This window comes from Panulirus ornatus, chromosome 4 (assembly GCF_036320965.1).
Source record: "Panulirus ornatus isolate Po-2019 chromosome 4, ASM3632096v1, whole genome shotgun sequence".
In the NCBI taxonomy this organism is placed as follows: domain Eukaryota; kingdom Metazoa; phylum Arthropoda; class Malacostraca; order Decapoda; family Palinuridae; genus Panulirus; species Panulirus ornatus.
Window position 1 is genome coordinate 2,497,388 of NC_092227.1, and position 22,505 is coordinate 2,519,892.

General features: G+C 38.6%; 1 protein-coding gene across 1 annotated transcript in view; it reads left to right on the forward strand.

The window, feature by feature from the left end:
* Nucleotides 1–9,008: 9,008 nt before the first annotated feature.
* Nucleotides 9,009–22,505, forward strand: part of gwl (serine/threonine-protein kinase greatwall) — a 36,053-nt gene continuing 22,556 nt past the window's right edge. The window contains exons 1-7 of the mRNA XM_071690952.1: nucleotides 9,009–9,173; nucleotides 11,363–11,418; nucleotides 13,835–13,935; nucleotides 16,723–16,814; nucleotides 18,888–19,009; nucleotides 20,057–20,163; nucleotides 21,020–21,114. Coding sequence (XP_071547053.1) covers nucleotides 9,084–9,173; nucleotides 11,363–11,418; nucleotides 13,835–13,935; nucleotides 16,723–16,814; nucleotides 18,888–19,009; nucleotides 20,057–20,163; nucleotides 21,020–21,114 — 663 coding nt within the window. The 5' untranslated portion in view covers nucleotides 9,009–9,083. The remainder of the gene's footprint in view (nucleotides 9,174–11,362; nucleotides 11,419–13,834; nucleotides 13,936–16,722; nucleotides 16,815–18,887; nucleotides 19,010–20,056; nucleotides 20,164–21,019; nucleotides 21,115–22,505) is intronic.

The window sequence follows — 22,505 nt, forward strand, 5'->3', positions numbered from 1 at the left end:
CGCTGCGCTTTCGAAATTTGTGCGATAATAATCCCTTGTAGTCTGTTTTAAAAAGCGTTAATTAGTTCTGTGAAGGGAAGCATCAAATAGCCCACAAAGAAAAGGTTTTATGATATAAATGTCAATCAAAGTGCATATATCCAGATATTGATAACAGGATTACATGGCAGGTAGAGGATAAAGGATAAATCACAGAAAATGCGCTTTGTAATAGATTTCAACTTTGATCCTTGCCAAAGAGATTCCAGTGAGGTAAAAGCTATTGACTCCAATAGATTTCATGACATGTTATTTCGTGTAGCTTTTATAAATCGTTGTGAAAAATTGAAACCTGCTTCATGTTTTATGGTTGTCGAGAACTGGGGACTGATGCAGCTAAACTTTCATTTCTTCCGTTCCGTGATTCTATTTGCAGTGTATTCTTGTAGATGTGGCATGTATAGACGCTTATTGAGGCATGAAGGTATAGTTATTATACATTGTTCTTGGTGGTTAAAAAAAAGTAATTTCTGAAAGGACACTATGCTACCGACCTCAGACCAGTCATGAAGATGATTCATAAGCTAAATGGATTGGGTAACCATACTTTTAAAAGCTAAATCGACTGTGCAACCATAGTCTCCTTAGCTAAATGGGGTGTATAAACATGCTTTTTAAAGCTAAATGAAGTGTGTTAAATATATCTTTTTTCATAAAGTGAATGGAGTAAGTTGGTCAGCGTATCAGTGCTGTTGTCATTTACAAAACAGTAAATACTCTTTTCAATTTAGTATGGAAGGAAGGATAAAGGCCTGGGGTGATATTATTGACCATCGAGCCATAACCTGGGACGCTGGACCTTCAGATTATAGGTTCATTAGTGTCGTCTTGAAGACCAGTTGAATGCGGATCAGATCCTAGTATTGACAAGGTGTCGAAACACTGCTATATGGACGCCTGTGGTCCTTTGAGGAAATGTGTGGTATGTACTGGTGTCTTGTACCAGTCCCACCAGTGCACTAAAGGTCAGCTGATGTGATCTGGGGTGTACTAGGACTATGCTGGTGGTGGGGCCATTACTACTGGAACTAGTGACCTGTGTGGGGTCACAGCACACGACTGTGTGGTCACAGCTGGACACCAGTGGTGCAAAGTGGTGTAGGATGATAAGCCAAGTGAAGTGGTGAATTATGATTCATACTATTTCTAATAATTTAAGACATTTCCCCGACGGGTATATGATTACCAGTAGTGGTTGTAGATTATCAGTAGTGGTCGGCGATAATCAGTAGTGGTTTAAGATCCTCAATAATGGTTGTAGATTATCAGTAGAAGTCTTATGATATTAACAGGGGTTCTAGATTGTCAGTTGTGGCTCTAGATTATCGGTAATCGTTTTAGATTTTTAGCAATGGTTGTACATTATCAGTTGTGGTTCTAGATTATAAGTAAAGGTTGTTGATTGTCGGTAGTGATTGTAGATTATCGGCAGTGGTTGTAGATTATCAGAAAAAGAAGAGAGAGTGAGAGATTAAGACAACAGTACGTGTCCTTGACCAGCACTCAGGTGTTACCTAGTGAGTGGCATTTCCTGGGATGAGAAGCTTCGGCAACCACAAGGTGTCCCTCTGGCCGACATTAGCAGGACGAGAATAGCAGCCAATTGTACCAATACAAAGGCGACGACGACGACACACACACACACACACACACACACACACACACACACACAGAGGAACCCGAGGAGGAAATTGATGGTAATGAATCGTGTCTCACAAGGTGACGAGGAAGGACGCTCTGTCCAGGTCCAGGGAGCTGGAGATATAGCTATCAATACATCCATCGACTGTCGACTTTCCGGAGGGACTGGCTTTGGCAGCTGAGGAGACTGGTGGGGAATTTTGCTGGAAGGTTTCCGGGTGGAATGGGTCGAGGGACAGGTTCTAGGTATAGAGGTAGTGAGAGTTTACCATATCAGGGAGGAGTACGTTGGGCGCCCTCTGGGAGTGTTGACTGGAGAGGAGTATTTGAAGGGTTGAGGACTCTAGGAAGGGGTATGTTGGAGGGTTCTGTGGAGTGTTGACTGGAGAAACGAGTTTCGAGAGGTGAAGAATTTGGGAGGGATTTGCGAAACGGCTCTTGAGAGAGCGGTGATCAAGAGAACGTTGGTGGTAGCCGGAGGACAAGTAAGAGGACCTCGGAAGCGTTCGCCCACCATCAGCCTCTACAACCAAGGCTGGTCTTGTATGTGTTACACGGACCCTCCGTCCACTCGACGCTGGCTGCCTCACCTTCAGGACACGACGATACAGAGGACCGTCGCGGTTGCTACTGACTGTGTGTGGAGCTGTGTGTCTCCCAGGTCACACTAGTGTCTCAAAAGCTTTTACGCTCGTTCATTCCACCATCAGAGGGACATTATTACCACACGACCTGGATCCTGTGTGTCAGGTAGAGCGGCCGTGCTAGCGATCACTGATGCTCCACAAAAAAGAAGCAGTGGAGAAGTCTGCCTGTTGAACGGACCGTCCGTACGAGAAGGCAATAACTGAACCTCACACACAACGCATCAGATATGCAAAAGCTTTTCTGCACCGCTGACGCCATTTGCGGCCTGGCTGCCCCATTTCTGGCTGCCCCCCCCCCCCCCCCCCCCCCGAGGATTTTCCCAAATGCAAATCAGGTGCTCCAATAACCATTTACAGCTTGCCAACCTTCGGCAGCCCACGGTGTCTGGCCCTGACCTCCCGCCGCCACCATCGCCTCGTCACAATCATCTCTCGGACGTTCTCCTGGGGGAACGAACGGTCCGAGCCGTTCTCTCTGAGTCTCGCTCCTGATCTTGACCTCACACTCCAGCCAACCTCTGGAGTTGATCTTCAAGTTATTACTGTTTACACTCGACTGCTTCAAAGGACACCCACCGCTCCGTGAGTCGAGGATAATGACTGGGTGTGGGTGTGTATAAACAGTCGCTACGTCCAAACCTGGTGTATATATGTATATATTTCCTTAGGTGATTATGCCTCGATGTTGATAGTATGAGTGGGTCCAGGCAGATGATAAGGGATCAAAGGTCAAATATATTCAATTAATCAACCGACGTAGGATCAAGAGAAGCAAGCTAGGCTAAGAATTCTGGTTTCCGCCATTACTCTCTCTCTCTCTCTCTCTCTCTCTCTCTCTCTCTCTCTCTCTCTCTCTCTCTCTCTCTCTCTCTCTCTCTCTCTCTCTCTCTCTCTCTCTCTCTCTCTCAGCGAACTGTTCTCGCGGTGCACGAGTGACATCATCATATATGCCAGCCCACATAGACACGACCAGTGTGTGTGTGTGTGTGTGTGTGTGTGCGGCTCTTCCTCAGCTCTCTGTCCAACCCTCAGTTCATGGGTGATGATTAACCCTTTTTACAGCTTATACGAAATATAACAATAGATGCTGTTATAACCTGTTACGATATTTCCATATTTTTGTTCAGTAACTTTTTTTACATCATTTTTTTTTAAGGATATTGTCCGATGGGATCCGTGGATTGAGGGGAGGAATTATTTCAGAGGGAGCCTGGCTCTCGTGGGGGCCTGGTGGGATAACAAGCCCAACCCCCTACCCTACGCCCACTGCTTAGGCCCCTCACCACCAGAGGGCCGCCCTAGAGCCTAGGGCCCGCACCTCCTGAGTTGTAGGGAGGTTTAATCTCAAACAACAACAATAAGAACGACGGATATTTTCCAGTTTTTGAGTGAATAACATTTAAGGAATTTCCAATATAGGTCTGGCAGTCAGGGGCTCCGGAGGGGGGGTGAAAAAATCTACGAGATTAGGGGACGTATTGGAGGCCACCAGAGAGACAGCCGGGAAATTTGTTCTGTCTGTCCAATGGTGACTCTAAATGAAAGACGATGTGTATGACTGCTAGTTATAATTGCTATTTGTGTGTGACGGACCGAGAGTTTTATACTCGTGTTGCCCTGTTTTCTTAACTTTGTATATATATATACATATATATATATATATATATATATATATATATATATATATATATATATATATATATATATATATATATATATATATATATATATATATATATCTTTACTCCTATTCATGTATGCATACCCACATACCAGCCGAAGCCAGGTATCCTCTGCGTGTGTGTGTGTGTGTGTGTGGTGTGTGTGTGTGTGTGTGTGTGTGTATGTGTGTGTGTGGTGTGTGTGTGTGTGTGTGTGTGTGGTGTGTGTGTGTGTGTGTGTGGTGTGTGTGTGTGTGTGTGTGTGTGTGTGTGTGTGTGTGTGTGTGTGGCACAGGTAGGATCTGTGTGCTTGGGGGGTGCCATCACTATCACAGGGCGGCCCCGTCTGGAGCTGTTGTTGCACATTGTTATAAACTGGTGATGGATGAAGGTGTTGTAGTTATGGTATATAAACACATGATCAGCTAGGGAGAGGATGTGAGGGAATGTGGCCTTTGCTTAGTCCGTTCCTGGCGCTGACGCGAGAAACGGCGAACAAATAAAAAAGAAAGATGGTTGTTTGGTTAAGCGGCCATTGACCTACAAGGAAGGCCATTAAAAAAAGATTGGAAAGTAATTTCAGAATTTTAAGAATACATGGAACTGCAGGACAAAATATACGGCTGTGGGCAGCGTGTGTACGTACAACTCAGAGGTCCACAATGTAAGGCGATGCAATTCACTTTACCCCGCCTGGTGAAGCACCACAGGTCTCATGTTCCTCATATAAGTTGCGGAAACTTCATAGCAACTTTTTCGCTCGTTGAAAAAAAATGGCTTAACTGGCAACACTTTGAGGTGCTCTCGAAAATGGCTCCTGGAAAATTATTCATGAATTCTGTCACCCGAGAAGGCCTTTGCTTTGAGTAAATTTGCCCGACTCGCTGACTACATCATGCTGGAAGAATTTCTTTTCACCCATACTTTCTCTTGGCTCTGTGTTCAAGACATATGATGTAGGCGAAAAGTGTAGTTTTTGGACACTGTTATCAACCTACATATATTGTCTAGTCTGGTTTGTAGATAGTGTAACACACTATCATCAACCTACATATATTGTCTAGTCTGGTTTGTAGATAGGGTAACATGTGAACTCTATCAAGTTCTAATTTGCATTCCTTTCCTCCTGTCCTCTCTCTCTCTCTCTCTCTCTCTCTCTCTCTCTCTCTCTCTCTCTCTCTCTCTCTCTCTCTCTCTCTCTCTCTCTCTCTCCATCATATATTTTCTTTTCAAACGGACTGGATGAAGAATATAGGAACTGCTGTTATTGTTAGAGAGACTCGTCATGTTCAAGCCTAGCTAAGTCCTACGTGTATCTCATGACATGTCTCTCTGGTTATATACGTCTTAATTTTAGCCCTGCGTGTTAGCATATAACGAGGATTTCAGTTTTCGAGACAATCTTTGATTTTTGCAGCACAGGTGCTACTTGTATCCCCAAGCACGACAGTTATCATGAGGCACAGACGACCAATAGCCAGGGGACAACTTGCTTCTGTACGAACAAAGGGTTTGAACGTGGGTAAGACACGGGCTCTTGTTATTGCCAGAACGTTATCGGGTGTGTCATTACCGGCACTGCCCGGGCATATGTGCTCGGGGTGCCATTACTGTCACGGGTCGGCCCGTGTGTAACTGTTGTTTACTGGGCGCTTAGGTGGACGTGTGTGTTGTGTGGGATGAAGAAGCAAAGTCTGGGGTTAGATGACATAAAAGAACCACAAACATGACTGAATAAATGGACAGAATTTATGAGAATCTGACTAGGCTTCTGTCGTAGTTGATATTTTCGCTAAGTCTTATTCTTTGTTGTTGTTGTGAGAAATGCTACTCTTGTTGACGTTTTTCATTCGTAGGCTATTATATGTATGGTCTTGGTATATAAGGGTGCATTCAACAAGCTTTGCTTTTTTTATTTCATGTAAACGCGCTCCTGTTTACAATGGCAGCACTAAATGAAGAGGAGGAAGGCATTAACCTGTCTCTGCTATAACACCGAAACCATGACAACTCTCTCTCTCTCTCTCTCTCTCTCTCTCTCTCTCTCTCTCTCTCTCTCTCTCTCTCTCTCTCTCTCTCTCTCTCTCTCTCTCGGGAACGTTAGATGAGGTTTTCGCAGCTGCTGTCCATATTCCTATTTTAATATCTTCTAATCTCCCCAAAGAATTTCCAGCTTCATAATAAGCCCTGCCTACGTACAGCAAACTTCAAAATTATCAAACTTAATTAAAGGAAAAGTTCGTCTCTAGATGAATCTCAAGTATCAAGTTAACAACGGCCAAGCTACCAAAATCGGGTCGTGCCAAGATTCATCAATATCGATCCTGTAGCTAATAATCATCTATTGCATCGACCCTGGGAAGCACACTGTACTCGGTAGAGAACAAGAGGGTTTGAGAATTCCCCAAGGCTTTGGGTGTGGCAGAAGACTTCGCGAGGTTACCCCTGCACCAAGGAAAATTGGGATACCAAGACGCCGATTCCCACACACAGTTAACGCGCCGTCGATAGTCACATGTGGCAAACACGACAGTGTAGGTTGATTTTGGTTTTGTTGCATGATGACACAGCGTTAGCAATCGTCATTGTTTCGTCTGCAAGATATGTTTTTTATTTTCTAATGTCACTGCGTTTTAATCGTGATTTCAAGAGGAAAATCATAGGTGCTTCATGTGAGGAAAAATACAGAATTCCACTATTTGGCTGAACATTCATTTATGAATCATTTGACTAACATCATTGAATAGATACATATATATTCGTGAATCTAGATGACAGCGGTCAGAAAGAGTAGAATAAACCATCAGTTACTCTAGCGTCGTTGAATGTCGTTTTCTTAGCTATAATGATATATCTAGCATTGCTGTAGAACGATATATCTTGAAATTTAGCGGCTGATTAGAAATTAGTATCAGATTCGTTGTTATTTTTGCTCCCCTTCTGGAACGTCTTAGCGAGTTTTTTTGGTCGAGTTTCGAGCAAGGAGACCCAGTGACTGCTTTCCTTGATGACCCAGTTAACCATTTAACCAACTAGTTACTGAGATTTCTTAAGATCTTCTCTAGTGTTATGTTTGGTATATTAAATCAAGGGTATTTTTCTTTATTCAGTCTCCATCTCAAAAGGGCGGTATAGCTTACGAAGGACGTGCGCAAGCGCGCGCATGGGCGAAATGAAGAAGGGCAGCAGAGGATCCTGGGGTTTAGCGGAACATGGTGGGTTTCTTTTAATTAAAATTGTGAGGACGAAAAAAGGATGTGATTAGTTCATATTTGAGAGGATATTGAAGAATAAGGAGGTTGCCTGGGGTAGTGGAGAGAGGGGGAACTCTTCCTCCACCAATTTGATGAACCCCTTTCACTTGGTGTTCCTTCATGCCTTACTGTACACACCACAGTTGTTTTTTCTTTCTTTCCTCGGGTTCAACCATCATTCACCTTCAACTCTCAGACTTATTTGTGATGAACAGAGACTTTACCAACTGTACACAGGTGTAATGTTCACAGTGACTATGTATTTTCACCATGAAAGATACTCAGTTTGATAAAGCAAAGCATAAATTCACTATGAATATCAAATGAAATGTTAACCTTCTGCCTTCCAGTTATAGTCAAGCGTGTGGACAGAACATTTCATATGTACACACAGAAATCTCTCAATGTTCACTAGCTTCTTGATATGTCAAAAGCTTCAGGTTTTATAAAACTAACTTTATTGTATGTATTCTGTTATAGATATCCCCTACCTTGAGAAAAGAAATAATGTGCTTTATTACCGTAAGATTTCTATAAATCAGCTCTTGGAAAGGTAATTGTAAATATAAGACAGCAAAACAACTTACGAAATTTCTAATTCTGGGTGTGAAAATTGAAATCTCAGTTTCTATTCTTCATCAAGAGGAGCCAAAAATGTTTGTAGCAGTTAACCCATTCATAAGAAAATTTTATTTATAGATAAGAGAAAATCCTTTTATTAAAGGGTAACTCTTCTAAATCTCTCTCTCTCTCTCTCTCTCTCTCTCTCTCTCTCTCTCTCTCTCTCTCTCTCTCTCTCTCTCTCTCTCTCTCTCTCTCTCTCTCTCTCTCTCTCTATCTATCTATCTATCTATCTATCTCTTAGTATAACCCCGCTTAAAAGGGGGAAGAGAATATGTTTGGCTGCTGTTATCACCCTAAGATTGAAAGCAGATATTTCACCAAGCTTTATAGACACATGTCTATGTGCAGCTTCCCATAGTTTACATGTAGAGACTATTCACACGAAGATTGACTGATATGATACCTCATTCTCTTTTTTTATTCTTTTTCTCGCACGATTTAGGATAAAACTGCAAATAATTTCATCACGGACTATAGGGTCTCGCGGTATCTGTCTCTCTCATTTACTTTTTCCATCGAACAGCGATATTGAATCCCAGAGCTTTCCTACCTTTCCGAGTCGGATCTACAAACATCTGAAGAGTAGAGATTAATTTTTTGCTTTTCCCACAAATCTTATTCTATATTTTCATGATTAGAGCATAATTCTAACTGTGCCATATCGGCCTATATATATATATATATATATATATATATATATATATATATATATATATATATATATATATATATATATATATATATTATATTTTATCATACTTGGTCGCTGTCTCCCGCGTTAGCGAGGCAGCGCAAAGAAACATATGAAAGAATGGCCCAACCCACCCACATGCACATGTATGTACATGCACGCCTGCACACGCACATATACATACCTATACATTTCAACGTATACATGCATATACATACACAGACATATGCATAAATACACATGTATATATCCATACTTGAGAGAGTTCTGCTGTCAACAATATCAACATACAAGTGAAATCAATTTATGGCTCTCCTATATATCATATACCAATTTAATTGCAAAGATGATGACAATCAAAATTCTAATAGGTTATTTCCTGAAGAAGTTATCAAAAATTTATTCTTTATTGTAAGATGTATACCCGTCCAGGATGTAAACAAACAGAACATAAGATTTAAAACCAGCGTGTGGCTCAACGGAGAGGAAGTCCTGGCATTTTTACCGTAACCCGCCTCATAATGCAATGAAAATGGATGAGAGCGAAAATAAGGAGAATATCTTAGGACGGAAGAATAGAAAGAGTGTCGACATGACAGTGAAAGCAAGCAAGAAGGTAAGCTATAGCGGTGCACATGATGTCATCCCTACGTAAAGCTGTTAATGTTTTACGTGTCTCTCTGCATCTCAGACTAAAAACATATTGGTATTGTGATAAGAAAATAGTGTAACGTTCTAATCTAAGGACAAGAATAACATGAAACACATATCAATGGACTCTTGATACTTTACAGAAGTTTAGATATGTGGTATATGAGATGGAGCATTCTTTTTTTCATCGAACGGCATTTGATACGGGATGGGGTGAGGGTTGTGAAGATAAAAAAAAAAGATATGGGATTACTGAACGTAAAAGTTAAAGACTTGCAGAAATCAAAAGAACCAATGAAATCCCTGTGAACTTCCTCTATCTCTTGAGATTTATCTCTCATAATCAGTTTAGCCATGCGTCCATATGCAGAAAGTTTGGGGCACGAGTAATAAGTGCTCAGTGTCTTCTTTATGGTAGTTGCATCATGGGCATGAAGGGTCTTGGGATACTTTCAAATGATGTTTGTGGTGTGGCAGTAATGGATGATGTTCAGAGCATAAGCAGGAAGTTGCGACTCATATTTGTCTGGGAAGTGTGGTTTCTAATGGGTGATTGTTTGGAGGGTTGGAGTCTAATACTTTGGAGGTTGGTTGTACATGTATATTTAATGTATGAAAAACTAATTTGAGTAAGGCAATGCATTGGTACAATATCGGAAATTTTTATGTTAAAGTAGGGAAAATACTTGTAGAAATTGAACAGATATCACGTAATCTCCCAGCAAAATCTTTTATATCAGTGTTCTAGTCAAAATATGCACTGCCAACATGAGGCTGGATGTGACCATACAAATGACAGCAAGTGACCTTGCAATGCCCTGTAGCAGACGAATTTTATATTAGTATATTTCTACCATCATTTCAGCAACTAAGTGAGGTTAGGTGTAGCCTGTATATATCCTGTTGATAATTCACAAGTGGATTATCTACTTTTACATTGATTGATCCCACATATGCCCAGATATACACAACCTATGTATTGCCTTACAATGTTTGAATAGGAATAATGCTCCAAAAGTGTTATTGTATTATTTACACTTTACATTAGCTTTGCAGAGCAAGCTAACCCAGTATTCTACACTAATAGCAATGCTGAGCCAATCCAGGCACCAAATCATGATTTGGCGCTTCATATTTTAATGTATTTGTCCTCTACTCATGTCACAATAATACATGCACCGTCACTTAGAATGATAAAGAATTAATATCGTATCTACAGTTATTTCTCCCAAAGCTCCTAGTTTCTTAAATGTATCATTTAGAACATATGACTTGGAGCTCTGTATGTAATGAAAATGCTAAGACAGTTCCAAACACCACCTTCATGGTAAGTGTCTGATTTTCTAAATACTGCACAAGGAATTGTCATTTAAACAATTTGAAAAATTGTGATAGAGTACTACTGAAAATCCTGGAGAATATGACTATGGGGATTGTCTCTATGTCTGAAGCATTACTTGAAATGCCTCAGTTGCATTTTTTGCAGAATATTGTAAAGCAGTGATGGAACAGGATAGAAGCTGTCATAGATGCTGTATGCTGGTATTGCTATATTCACAAATAAGTTAGAGAAGTGGGCAAAATGGTAAGTCCTGTTTATATTGTGTTCCATCCGGAGTATGAGGATAAATGCTTATGAGAAGAAAGGTCTTGTTTTTAAAAGTATTAGCAGGTCATTGTGAATTGCAAAAAAAGTGGAGGCTCTAAATGAATTTAGTTGTTTAAAAGTGATGCTTTGTTAGGTTAGAAATGGAGATGATACCAACTTTTTAAGGAGCTGTTCCTTAAAGTCTTGATGAATATGTAAATATAGAGAGTGCAAGAAGACTGCATCAAGGAATAATTGTTTCAGCTCTTCTTTATGTAATTTAAACCTTAATCTTTCTTCTTCCGGTTCAGTACTCTTAAGATTTTGACCAAATTAGATTTCTTTATCATCCACTGATCTTTTGATTATCTACTTTTGCATTTATGCCCAAATAATATATAGAGTTTTTGACATTCATTATGACAGGGATAATACTGTATTGAAGGAGGTATAGCATTTTTCAGATCTATATTACACTTACCATACTTAAGTGTTATTTATTATGATAGATGTATGTTTATACTAAATGTTTTAGGTGCTTGTCTAATGTATTTTGTATTTTCCAGATGCCTGATATTGAGGACTTTCAGTTCTTGAAACCAATTAGCCGTGGAGCATTTGGGTAAATGCTAATGCTACTTTTACGTTTTGATGTCAGTAGGCCAACATGTTTGTAAATGCTAGCTTCTTTTTTGCTCTTTTGTATTTATAGTACATTTGAATTAAGGGGCTATTTTTGACAGTTTGATTATTATAAAAGTACTTAAAAAAGAGATGGTTGCAATTTTATGTGTATATATGTGTGGATTATAGGTATACCTGTAAGTACATAGATATGTTAATAGACTACATGCTCAAGGTTACACCACAAGTGAAAAGTTGCCCTTAGCAAGGTAGCATTATTAAGAGTACAGTCTCTAAAGAACCTCTCTAGAAATATTCCTTTTAAAATGCTTTCATCCTTGGGCTAATGCAAACAAGGTCAGAACCTCCCTTCATGCAAGATTCGTCACTCCAATATCGCATTAGTCACCTTGGGTTTGGGACAAAGGGAGAGGCTTTATAGCCTGAGACATCGTCATAGCTTTAAGAGAAAAGGCAAAGGAAACTCCTTTGCGTTGAAAAGAAGACAATTGCAAAAAGACTTGCCCCTGCCAGTAGGGTAGGCAGTAGGAGAGAGACTGCAACCACACTACTGAGTCCCTTCTGTTGTGTGTTTGGTCCAGGTGTCAGATGTTGCTGGAGGATGATGATATAGTAAGAAAAGTATTCAGAGGGATCAGAAACCAAGCTTGCTCTTCAAGAAATATGTAAAAAGAGAGTGCTCAGCAGAGAGGTTCATGAATTGCTCAAGAAATGAGTAAGAAGTAAGCTAAGATACAACATGAAAAAGGTGGCTCAGCCAAAAGGTTGGCTCCTTTGCCATCACTGATGACTTGAATTTGATTCCCAAGAAAGATAAGACTTCCATACATATGTGGAAATAAAGCAGCGAAAAGAATAGACCCATCCTCTGAACATAGCCCATGTCAATGACAAGATGTCACTTCAAGTGAAGGGAGTTGAATTTTCACAGCAGAGGCTCTGTCATGAGTATATGCAGTTGGCACTGCTGCCTGCTTATCCATTGGTATGGACAGACAGTGTGAAGCTTACTCAGCTGTTCATTCTTTCTCCAACTGTTATGTAAATGGGTACAGAATTTGATTATGGTAAAGAACAACAGCTGTGACTGGCCTAGCCAGCTGACAGCTTGTTACTTTGCTCAGATTAACCAAAGGGTGTCCATGTTTGGGGACATGGCCCTCACTGACAGGTGGAAGCGACTTCCAAGAGTTGGTACTTTATTTCTACTTTACAGAGTGGGCCTGGATTGGGTCCCTTTAGTGAATCTGGTCATGAGCATTCAGTCTGGAAATAAGCCTGTTTGCAACAGGAGCTGTTACAATTTGCTACTTTGTATTCACTCACCAGATCCAGTTGCAAGTCCAATAAACATTCTCAGTTTGGACCGGAATCACCAGAGGTGACTGTCCTCCAATGAAGCCTCATTCATTGGTTTTGATCATATTAGGTATGTGCTTGTAGTTGGTCATAAATGCTGCAAGGAAGGAAAGTTGAAGGTGTACTGTAAGCTCATATGAACAGCATGAATTTAAGTGTGCAGTCTGCAGAATTTTACATGAAGGATGACTTAGTATAGTAACTAGGGGAATAGATAGAGTAGAAAATGAAGATACAAAAAGGGTGCTTCATGTGAGGAAATTATTAGAGGAATATGAATAAGACTTTCTTCTTTGAGGAATGTGTGGTCATGTAAAATGCATTTAAGATTAGGTTGGTCAAGAAGACATATAGTATTGCAACTGAAATTATAAGGAAGCAATAGACAACAGAAGAGGTAGATAGATGCGTTGAGGAAGTTGACTAAAGATACAGATATTTAAGGTCATAATACTGAAGAAATAAGTTGGAATCAAGTTGAGTAAAAGCATTTTGTGTTTAAAATGGAAATTTGTCACAGTTGACAAGTCAGCTTAGTATGCAAAGTGGAAAAGTGACAGGAACTCTTATTAATTAGTGCTGATGGTCCTGTTTCACTGTCACACATGGGACATGGGTTGATCATGTGTAAAGTATCATTGAACTCAGAGACTGCGTATCCCCAATTCACCATATAGAATTAGGAACAGTGAATGATGAATAGATTAATGTAGACAGATTTTATCAAAACTTGTTTTCTAAAGTGTGATTATTATTATTATTATTATTATTATTATTATTTTTTTTTTTTTTTTTTTTTTTTTTTTTTTCCAAAAGAAGGAACAGAGAATTGGGCCAGGTGAGGGTATTCCCTCAAGGCCCAGTCCTCTGTTCTTAACGCTACCTCGCTAATGCGGGAAATGGCGAATAGTTTGAAAAAAAAAAAAAAAAAAATTATTATTATCATTATCATTATCATTATTAATATTATTATTTTTATTATTGCTGTTGTTATTGTAACTATCATTATTGTTAATCCTCTCTCCCTCTTACAGAAAAGTATTTTTGGGATGCAAGAAGGATAATCGAAATCAGCTGTATGCCATCAAAGTAGTTAAAAAATCTGACATTATAAATAAGAACATGGTTGAACAGGGTAAGTATATGATTATTAGCAGTCATTAGGATTCAAGTAAAGTAGAATCTAGCATATTCATACTTTGAATGATAATCTTCATCAGTATTTGTTGTATCTTGGATACCCTTATAGAATGATTATACCACATCATATGGTGGCCTCTGCCCAATTCTGTCCATACATTTTGATCACTTCACGATCCAAATTGCTCTCAGTAATGCCCCTTGTATCCTTCCACCTTACATTTAACTGTTCCCTGGCTACCATTTATATTGATCATATTATATCATTCTATATATACAATCTCTTCACGCTCCTTTGCCATACAGTTTTGCACTTTTTCACTTATATTTACCATAAAAGCCCTTCACACAGTATACTTTAATATAATTCTTTTCATTCTATGCATTAGCCTGTTTCTAGATTCCCTGTTAGCTATGTACTTTTTTACAAGCCAAATGTTTGGCTGCAGCTGGTGTGCATTTGAGGTAGTTTCATTCTCCTCCCATCAACTTTGCCATACCTGATGGTTCTTTTTTTTTTTCTTTCGTTAGTTCTGTTGGATTTGTTATTGCTTCTCTGTTTTTTTCACTTGTTGTCAGTGGTCTGTCACCAAATTACTTACAGAAAATTTTTGAAGAGAAAGTTAAGACTGCTTAAGGAGTACTGTGGAGAAGCATTACTCAGTTGTTCTTGTGATATTTAAATTTTCCAAAATTATCCATACCTAACAACAGGAATCTTCATTCCTGTTAACTTGTCAGCGAATACCAGTTAAATCCACATGAAGCACAATGGATGAAGAATCTGAATCATTATTTTTTAACCTGGTGCCAAACTTCAACATATGTTTAATTCCTTGTTAAAGTTTAATTTTAGACATCAGATTAATTGATTTCACCATTGCCATGGATGACCAAATATAAGTAGGCATCATTTGAAGTACATTATTAAAAAGATTCCGCCTCATTACCTATAATTGACAGTAAATAACATTATACCACTTTGCGCCCTCTGTGTCTGCTTTTATGCAGACTCACAGTAAGGTCTTTGGTGAGTGTATTCATGCAAGCAGTGAATTAGGTCATGTCCCTTCCAGCCTGTAGCTTTTTAGTACTGTTTTTCTGTGGTTGCCATCCTCTCTGGGGCCTTATTATGAGTTAGAATTTTTTGTACACAGAAGCATGAATTACACTAAACCATTCATAAAAGATGAGTTTGAATGAATTTGTGATATTTAATGCACCTCAGAGGCCATTAGTGTTGCAATGCTTGCTCAGCAATGCACATTTGCTGTTTGTTTTTATCATGTTTACGAGTTGGTTTGTATTGCAAATGTTGCATTTGCTTTTCTTTGACTGATAAGTAATGGGTATTAATGTTTTATAAACCCAGTAGAATAATGCTCAAGTCACTGTAAGTACAGATGAAATGTTGGAAGTGTATCTGTGAGTTACAGGGACCCACCTTATATGCCAGGTTATCTGCAACTGAGTCACTGGACAAAATTTATACTCGCATTATAGCAGTACAGGGAACTCTCAAAGTAAATGATTGATGTCACTAAAGCCAGGGTTTTACTGCATGCCAAAGTTTCAGTCTGTTTCATGGATGAGTTAATTGGAGAGTACATGACTATTGTCTGTTGAATATATCTTGATAGTGTGTTATGAATTAGTTTGGAATGAATAAGAGTATTGATTAAACTGCTAACTTGAACCTCAAAGTTGCTAGAACAAAATCATTTTATTTATTGCTTTTGTCCTATGGAGGTGCATTAAAGGATGTGTTCCTTTTCTGTAAAGATTTAGAGCAAACAGGTCAGAGTATCACTTTGTTGAATGTGAAAACATTTGAATAGAACACTGGCCTTATATAAGACACTGGCACTTGCCATACTAATTTATTTACAGACCAGAGCTCATTCACTGAATTATGCATATCTCTGCCATTATTATGGATATTTGCTGTGTCATTCTATGACTTTATAGCCCACAAGCAGGGAGAAGGCAGCAGCTTACTATGTTTGTAGAATGCTAAGGAATGTTGAAAAGAGATCATTAACTTTCACAATTATTTAAGTGCTTCTTTCCTTTCTACTTTATGCTGTTAGTCAATTTATCAAGTAAGTCCCTTTTGATGTTTTTTTCAGATTTCTAACTGAGCATACAAGCTGCTTCTTACTCTCAGAATTTTCATGAGAGTTCTAGCAGTTTTTCCACCCCTCAGAATTCTAACAGATAACTTAACCTTGACTCTCTTTTTCTGCATTTGGAGCAGTATGATGTATGTGTAATGTCCTCCAAGCTTTTCACCAGGTCACTGTTAAAAAAAGTCTTAGATGGTGAAAACTGAACTGTATCATTTCAAACATCGGCTGATGAATCGCTCATACTGGTGCTCTCATTTGATCTGTCAAATAGCTGATTACCACAAAAGAATTAAGTGAAAAGCATGAGGGCACCTTAGTTTATGCAGTGATATTTAAAACTGACAATGTTTAAAACATTTACTGAAGAGTTTATGCATATTGTTTTTGTCATTAAGTGAAACACTGCCTTTCTAAGCTGTAACTCTGTGAATTGTATGAGGGCTGTTCCAAGCTGTTTGTTGAGCTATATTTCACATTCCAGCTTTCCTTCCTTGAACATGGCCACTATACTTTCATTTCATCTTATTCCTGTTTTTCTTCTTTAAATGCTGTGTTTTGCATTTTTGATAAAACTGAATTGAGAATTTTTACTGATTTCCTTATTTTAAGGTTTTTTTAAAGTTTTTGCTCAAATTATTGCTTTTCTTCTGCAGTGATTACTGAGAGGGATGCACTGGCTAGAACCAAGAGCCCCTTCTGTGTGCAGCTGTATTATTCTCTTCAGACGATGTCCAATGTTTTCCTGGTCAGTGGTAAAGCTGCTTTGATATTCTCACATAAGCATGTGGTATATCTGGGTAGGTAAAGTGCATTATTTAGTGCTTTCTGATGTAGGTATATAAAAGATTATTGTGAGCACATTAGTTTTGAAGACGAGCCCAGGACAGAGCGAACTGGAGTGATGTGGTGTACAGGGGGTGATGTGCTTTCAGTAGACTGAGCAAGGGCATTTGAAACAGTTAGGGGAAACCACAGAAATAGATGTGAGTGAATAAGACCTTTTTTCATCTGTTCTTGGTGCTACCTTGCTAACAAGGGAAATTGCAGACAAGTATGAAAGAAGAAAGAACATAGATTTTACCCATATGTGACAGTCTCCCTATACCTGTTTGTATTTGGTAAGCTGGTGTACCAGAAAAGAATGATAGGAGATCAAGAGAAACTACAAGCTGAAAGAAAGGCAAATGAGAAATGGGAATAGAAAACACTGATAAACTTCTGCGAGAAGAAACAAGAAAATGTTAAAGATATTTTGAAGAGATGAAGTAAGTATTTTGAAGGACCACAGAATGTGTTAGATAAGTAGGTTTCAGATGTGGTGTGTTTGGGACAGGGCAAAATGCAGAGTGAGACTGAGTGATAGTGAAAGATGATAAAAATGAGAAGAGATAGTGGAAGCCTTGAGGAAGATGAAATGTGATAAAGCTTCAGGAGTGGATTGGATTGTAGTTGGATTTTTCAAGAAAGGGGCAACTTTTGTTACAGGCAGTGGTATGGAGGACGGACTGAAAAAGGATACAAGTGCAGGGACTTGTAGCAAGAAGGAAGGTGAAATGGGCAGTAATGAGGTTGAAGGCAGGAAAGGCACCTCGAGTGGATGGGATTATGGCTGAAATGTTGAAGTATAGAGGAGAAAGTGTGTAAGAGTGAATGCATTTGATATGTAATTTAGCATGGAAACAATGTTGATCCTAGACATTGTATGAAAACAATTATTGTTCCTTTATTCAAAGAAAAAGGTGCTACGAATGTATGTAGCAATTACAGGGGAATAAGTCTGTTAAGTATGACAGAAAGTCAGTAATTTTCAGTGGCCAAGACCACATGTAATGAAGTGCGGTGATGTTGAAATTTTGTCCAGGTAGATTAAACACAGGAAGGTTAAAGAGTAGATGTTCATTGTGGAGTTTGCACCTTGGGCATAAGGGGTCAGTGCTTTGGAATACATTAGACAGTCACCAAACAAAAGTGCACTAGGGCCGAGAAAGAATGATTGAGAGACTTCCTTGTTTTGCTGTGCAGAATAAAAAGAAAATACAATTAGTGGGTACAGAAACCTTTAAAGGAAAAGTACACAAGTGGCTGAGAACCATGCAAGGTGAATCCCTGGGTGGCATATATGCATTGTTTGTGGCATTAGAGAATAACAGTGATGTTAAACAAGCAACATATATTTAGAGTAACATATGGTAGCCTGCCTCATTACAAAATCCCATAGAAGATACTGTTTAATTAGTATTTTTCTTCCTTAAGGAATTAGGGGCTCTTTCATTGCTAACCTTGCTTATATTTTTCATTCTTCTTTTCACTTCCTTCTCCTCCTCTTCTACCTCCCAGTGAACATGGAATGCCTTTTGGAAACCTGGAGCATGCAAGAGAACATGGAACAGAAGTACTTGGCATGTTGAACTTACTTATATAACTTGATATTTAAGTTCCAAGTTTAATTTGGCTGCACTCATTGTAATTGCTGCATGTTTTGTGCAGGTGCACTCACCATGTTCCCTGTTCCTAGAATAACAGGAAACATGTAATTGCAGAAGATAAGGATCACTGAAAATCTATTTATCCACATTTCTGACTGAATATAGTAAAGTCTGATTAAACTTGGATATGATATAGAGAATGAATAAGGATCAAATTCCATTTGTTATTAAAATGGAACACCCGCACTCGTTATTTGATTGGTTGAGGACATATCTTCATGAATTATCTTGTTGCTGTATACTCCAAATTTTCTTTGTTTACCCAAAGGATCTCCAATAACACTGTATTATCTGATATGTGTTATGTTTTACAGTCCTTATTTTGTTTCCAGGTAATGGAATACCTTATTGGTGGTGACTTGAAATCTCTCTTAACCATATATGGCTACTTTGACGAGCTGATGGCTACATTTTATGCAGCAGAGTTAGCTCTGGCCCTTGACTATTTGCACAGGTAATGCTATACTGTTTGACAGTACATACCCCAGGAATAGAGATAATTGTTTAATATTTTTCTTTATGAGAAGCCAGCATGAAAACACATTTTATCTCTGTAATTTGAGTATTCACTTTTGTCTACCTTGCTTTTATATTTAGGCATAATCCATGCATATTGCCCATTCTCAGACACCTCACTTAGGACCATGCAAATGTTGTATAGGCTAATTAATCTATCAACAACACAGTAACCCCCATTCTTGTGAATCTCAGCTTCAGTCTTATCTTTCCCTGTCACCTTGCCACACTCCATCATACACATAGATTTCATTACCTTCTCTCCTTTCTCCATACCTTTCACTTGGACTTTTTCACTCAGCATGCCACCTTTTCATCTAATGCATTCAACAGCCCTTCAAAATACTCACTTTATTATTTCACCTCTTCTTTGGCTGTTACCACTTCTGTACCCACTTGATCTCAACTTTCACATTTCCAAACAATTTTGACTTTTTGGATATCAATCACTTCTGTGAAAGATGCAAAGAAAGAGCATCTAATGGAGTCATAGGAAGAAGTGAAAATATTAGCTCATCAGTAAAGAGTTATTTTCTGTATCAGAGTTGTGAATGAAAGAAATATAGTGATTAAATTGTGAATATTGACTGTAAATGTGTAAAAAGTTTTGTAAATATAGGGAAAGTTCAAGAGATGCAGCCCCTCAGGTGTAGAACTCCCTCCCCAAACTGTACAAAAAGGTACTTGCATAAGTAGAAAAGCATAAGGGAATAGAAACTGAAAAATATAAATACAGGCAAATAATGAAAGCAAAAGTAGCCATCTGTAAACCATTTGTGTTGTGTTTAAGATTATGTAACAGGTCATCAAATAAACTTCACCATGAATTTGACCAGATGAGAGTTACATCAGTGGGAGCACGACTGTTTTTTTATGTTTATCCCACATTATTGCTGCTATTGATGAATGAAATCAGTGAAGCTGTTTGCAGTAAAGAGTAAGTTAACATTTTTGAGTAGTGCTTATAGTCTTACAACTTTTTCAGTCATGGTATAGTTCATAGAGATGTGAAACCTGACAATCTTCTACTGGACAACATGGGCCACCTCAAACTTACTGACTTTGGGTTGAGCAAAATCACTCTCCACCAAGGTAAGTGAACCAATATTTTATTTAATACTGTCATAAAGAAAATTATACTTATATTTTTTTCAACTAGGACAGTACAGCAGGGTCATGCATCACCACACTTTATCTTACAAAGTTTTTTCAATGAGGTAACTAGATTACTCCAAAATTTTGTGTTACACAGGCCATAACCTTTAAACTGATCCCAGTTCAAAAGATCAGGTCTGATCACATTTCCAACGTGTCTTGTCAACCTGCATCTGTCTCCTAGTCTTCCAAGAAAACAAGAAAGAACTTTACTGTTTAGGCAAGGGTCATGATCCTGGACAGGCTGGACCTTGGCTCTTGTTCTGCAACCCTTGATTGGTATTAAGGCACCACCCTCACCAAAACTGACATGGCCAAGATCCAGTAAAGTATTTTACTGAATTATTTTACAGTCCAGTACAGATATTGAACATTTTAATTGGTACCTTTTGGCTTCTGTTCTCCCCTGTTTAACATATAAACATATGTCACAAATTATTGTGGATTACATTAACACACCCCTTACTGGTCTTTCATTTGGCAGGAACATAAGGTAGAAATAGTTGGTAGGAAATTAAGTAGGAGTCTCTGTGCTAGAGTTGCCCTTTGCCAATGGCCCATTAAGGATGAGGCACTAAAGGCTAAGAAGTGACATTGGAGTTCAACAATTACGGAGACTTTATTCATGGCCACTCCCTTGAGGGAGTTCCCAAAGAGAATGGGCATCAGAGATATAGATATATAGATAGATTGATGGTCCCTTTGCCATGTGAATGTGTGACCCTGCTTTACTTATACAGTTTCATTGTTTAATGATTCACAATCCACTTATTATTGAACATGCAATTTTCAGATATTTCATCTGTGACACCAACTGCCACTCGATCAGGGATGCGTTATATGAGAACTCCTGGCCAAATTCTGTCTCTCACTTCGCACCTTTCATTTGTAAGTTGTAATCAGTAATCTGTCTTAAGAAAGGAATACATTTCAGTATGCAAGCATATTACTATTGATGTGAATATTTATCTTTTTGTGTTAGATGTATCCTAGTTTACTGTATAACAGGGTGGCTCTTGCAAACACTGCATACTGCTTTTCCTTTGCACAGTTTCATAAGCTTGTTCAAGCTATTCATTCAGGAAGCAAGAGGACAGAAAAATTATTTGATGCAAGAGATTACATTGCTTAACTCTTCCTTGTAAAGTGAAAAACTTTATTAGAAATACTAACAGAAGATTTTCGTAAAGTATCAATTAGGGTATTCGAATATATGTTTAAAGTAAGTTTTACCAAAAGATATGTAGTTATGTAAGTATACTATGCTTGAGACTATTAGCAATAATGATAGACAGTAGGATGGCTCCTGGATATATTAGCATAAGATTTAATTCCTACCTGAGAAAATATGCAGGTTTTGAGGTGTGAAAAGTCCTTTCTCACCTGACCTGAATATAATGTACAAATAGGCAGAAGAGTCTTTGATGAAATTTAAGGGAAAGAATTTTGAGCTAAAGGTATGGTGAACATTAGAACAGCAGCCTTCAAAGGAGGATTTATCATAAATGTGAACTTTTGAATTAAGAAATACATGGAAAGTTGAAAAATACATTTAGAATCTAGGATTTATCATAGATGAGAAACTTTGATTTAAGGAACACAATAGTAAGTACTATCAAGCCAAGTCTAGTAGTGAGTGACATGTTCTTGAGAATTTTCACAGAAAGCGACAAGATGCTAATGATGAAACTCTTGACTTATACATAAGAAGCAGAATTGACATACTTCACATGCAAGATTGAGGGACTGGAACATGTGAACTATTATGAAAGGTTGCAAGAACTCAAACACTGCAGTGTAGAAAGGAAAGATTCATGATAATCTGTGCATGGTAGCAAATAAAGGGCAATAAAGATGTTATACCTGATTTGAAAGCATCTCAGCAATGAAGATTCAGACCTTATAAAGTGTGCAGAAATATCTGAGAATATACCAGATTTGGCAAAATGGTAGGAGCATTAGACAGAAGTAGTAAGAAGGAACATTCGACAGGAGCATTAGTTAGAAGATCAGGTGCAAGTAGAAGCTAGGAACAGTAGGTGGGTGCTTGGAACATTAGAAAGACACAGAGAGAAGTAATTTGTAGGAATATTATGTTGGAACCTCAGAAAACGCTTCCTTAGAGTTGCCCTCTGCTCATATCCTGTTAAGGGTGTGGCATTAAAGGCGAAGAAGCGCCGCTTGAGTTGGCCAGTTATGGAGATTCTTTTGCCGAGGCCACCCCCTTGAAGGAGTTCTCAAAGGGAACAGGCATCAGAATTACATATAGTTAGATTGCT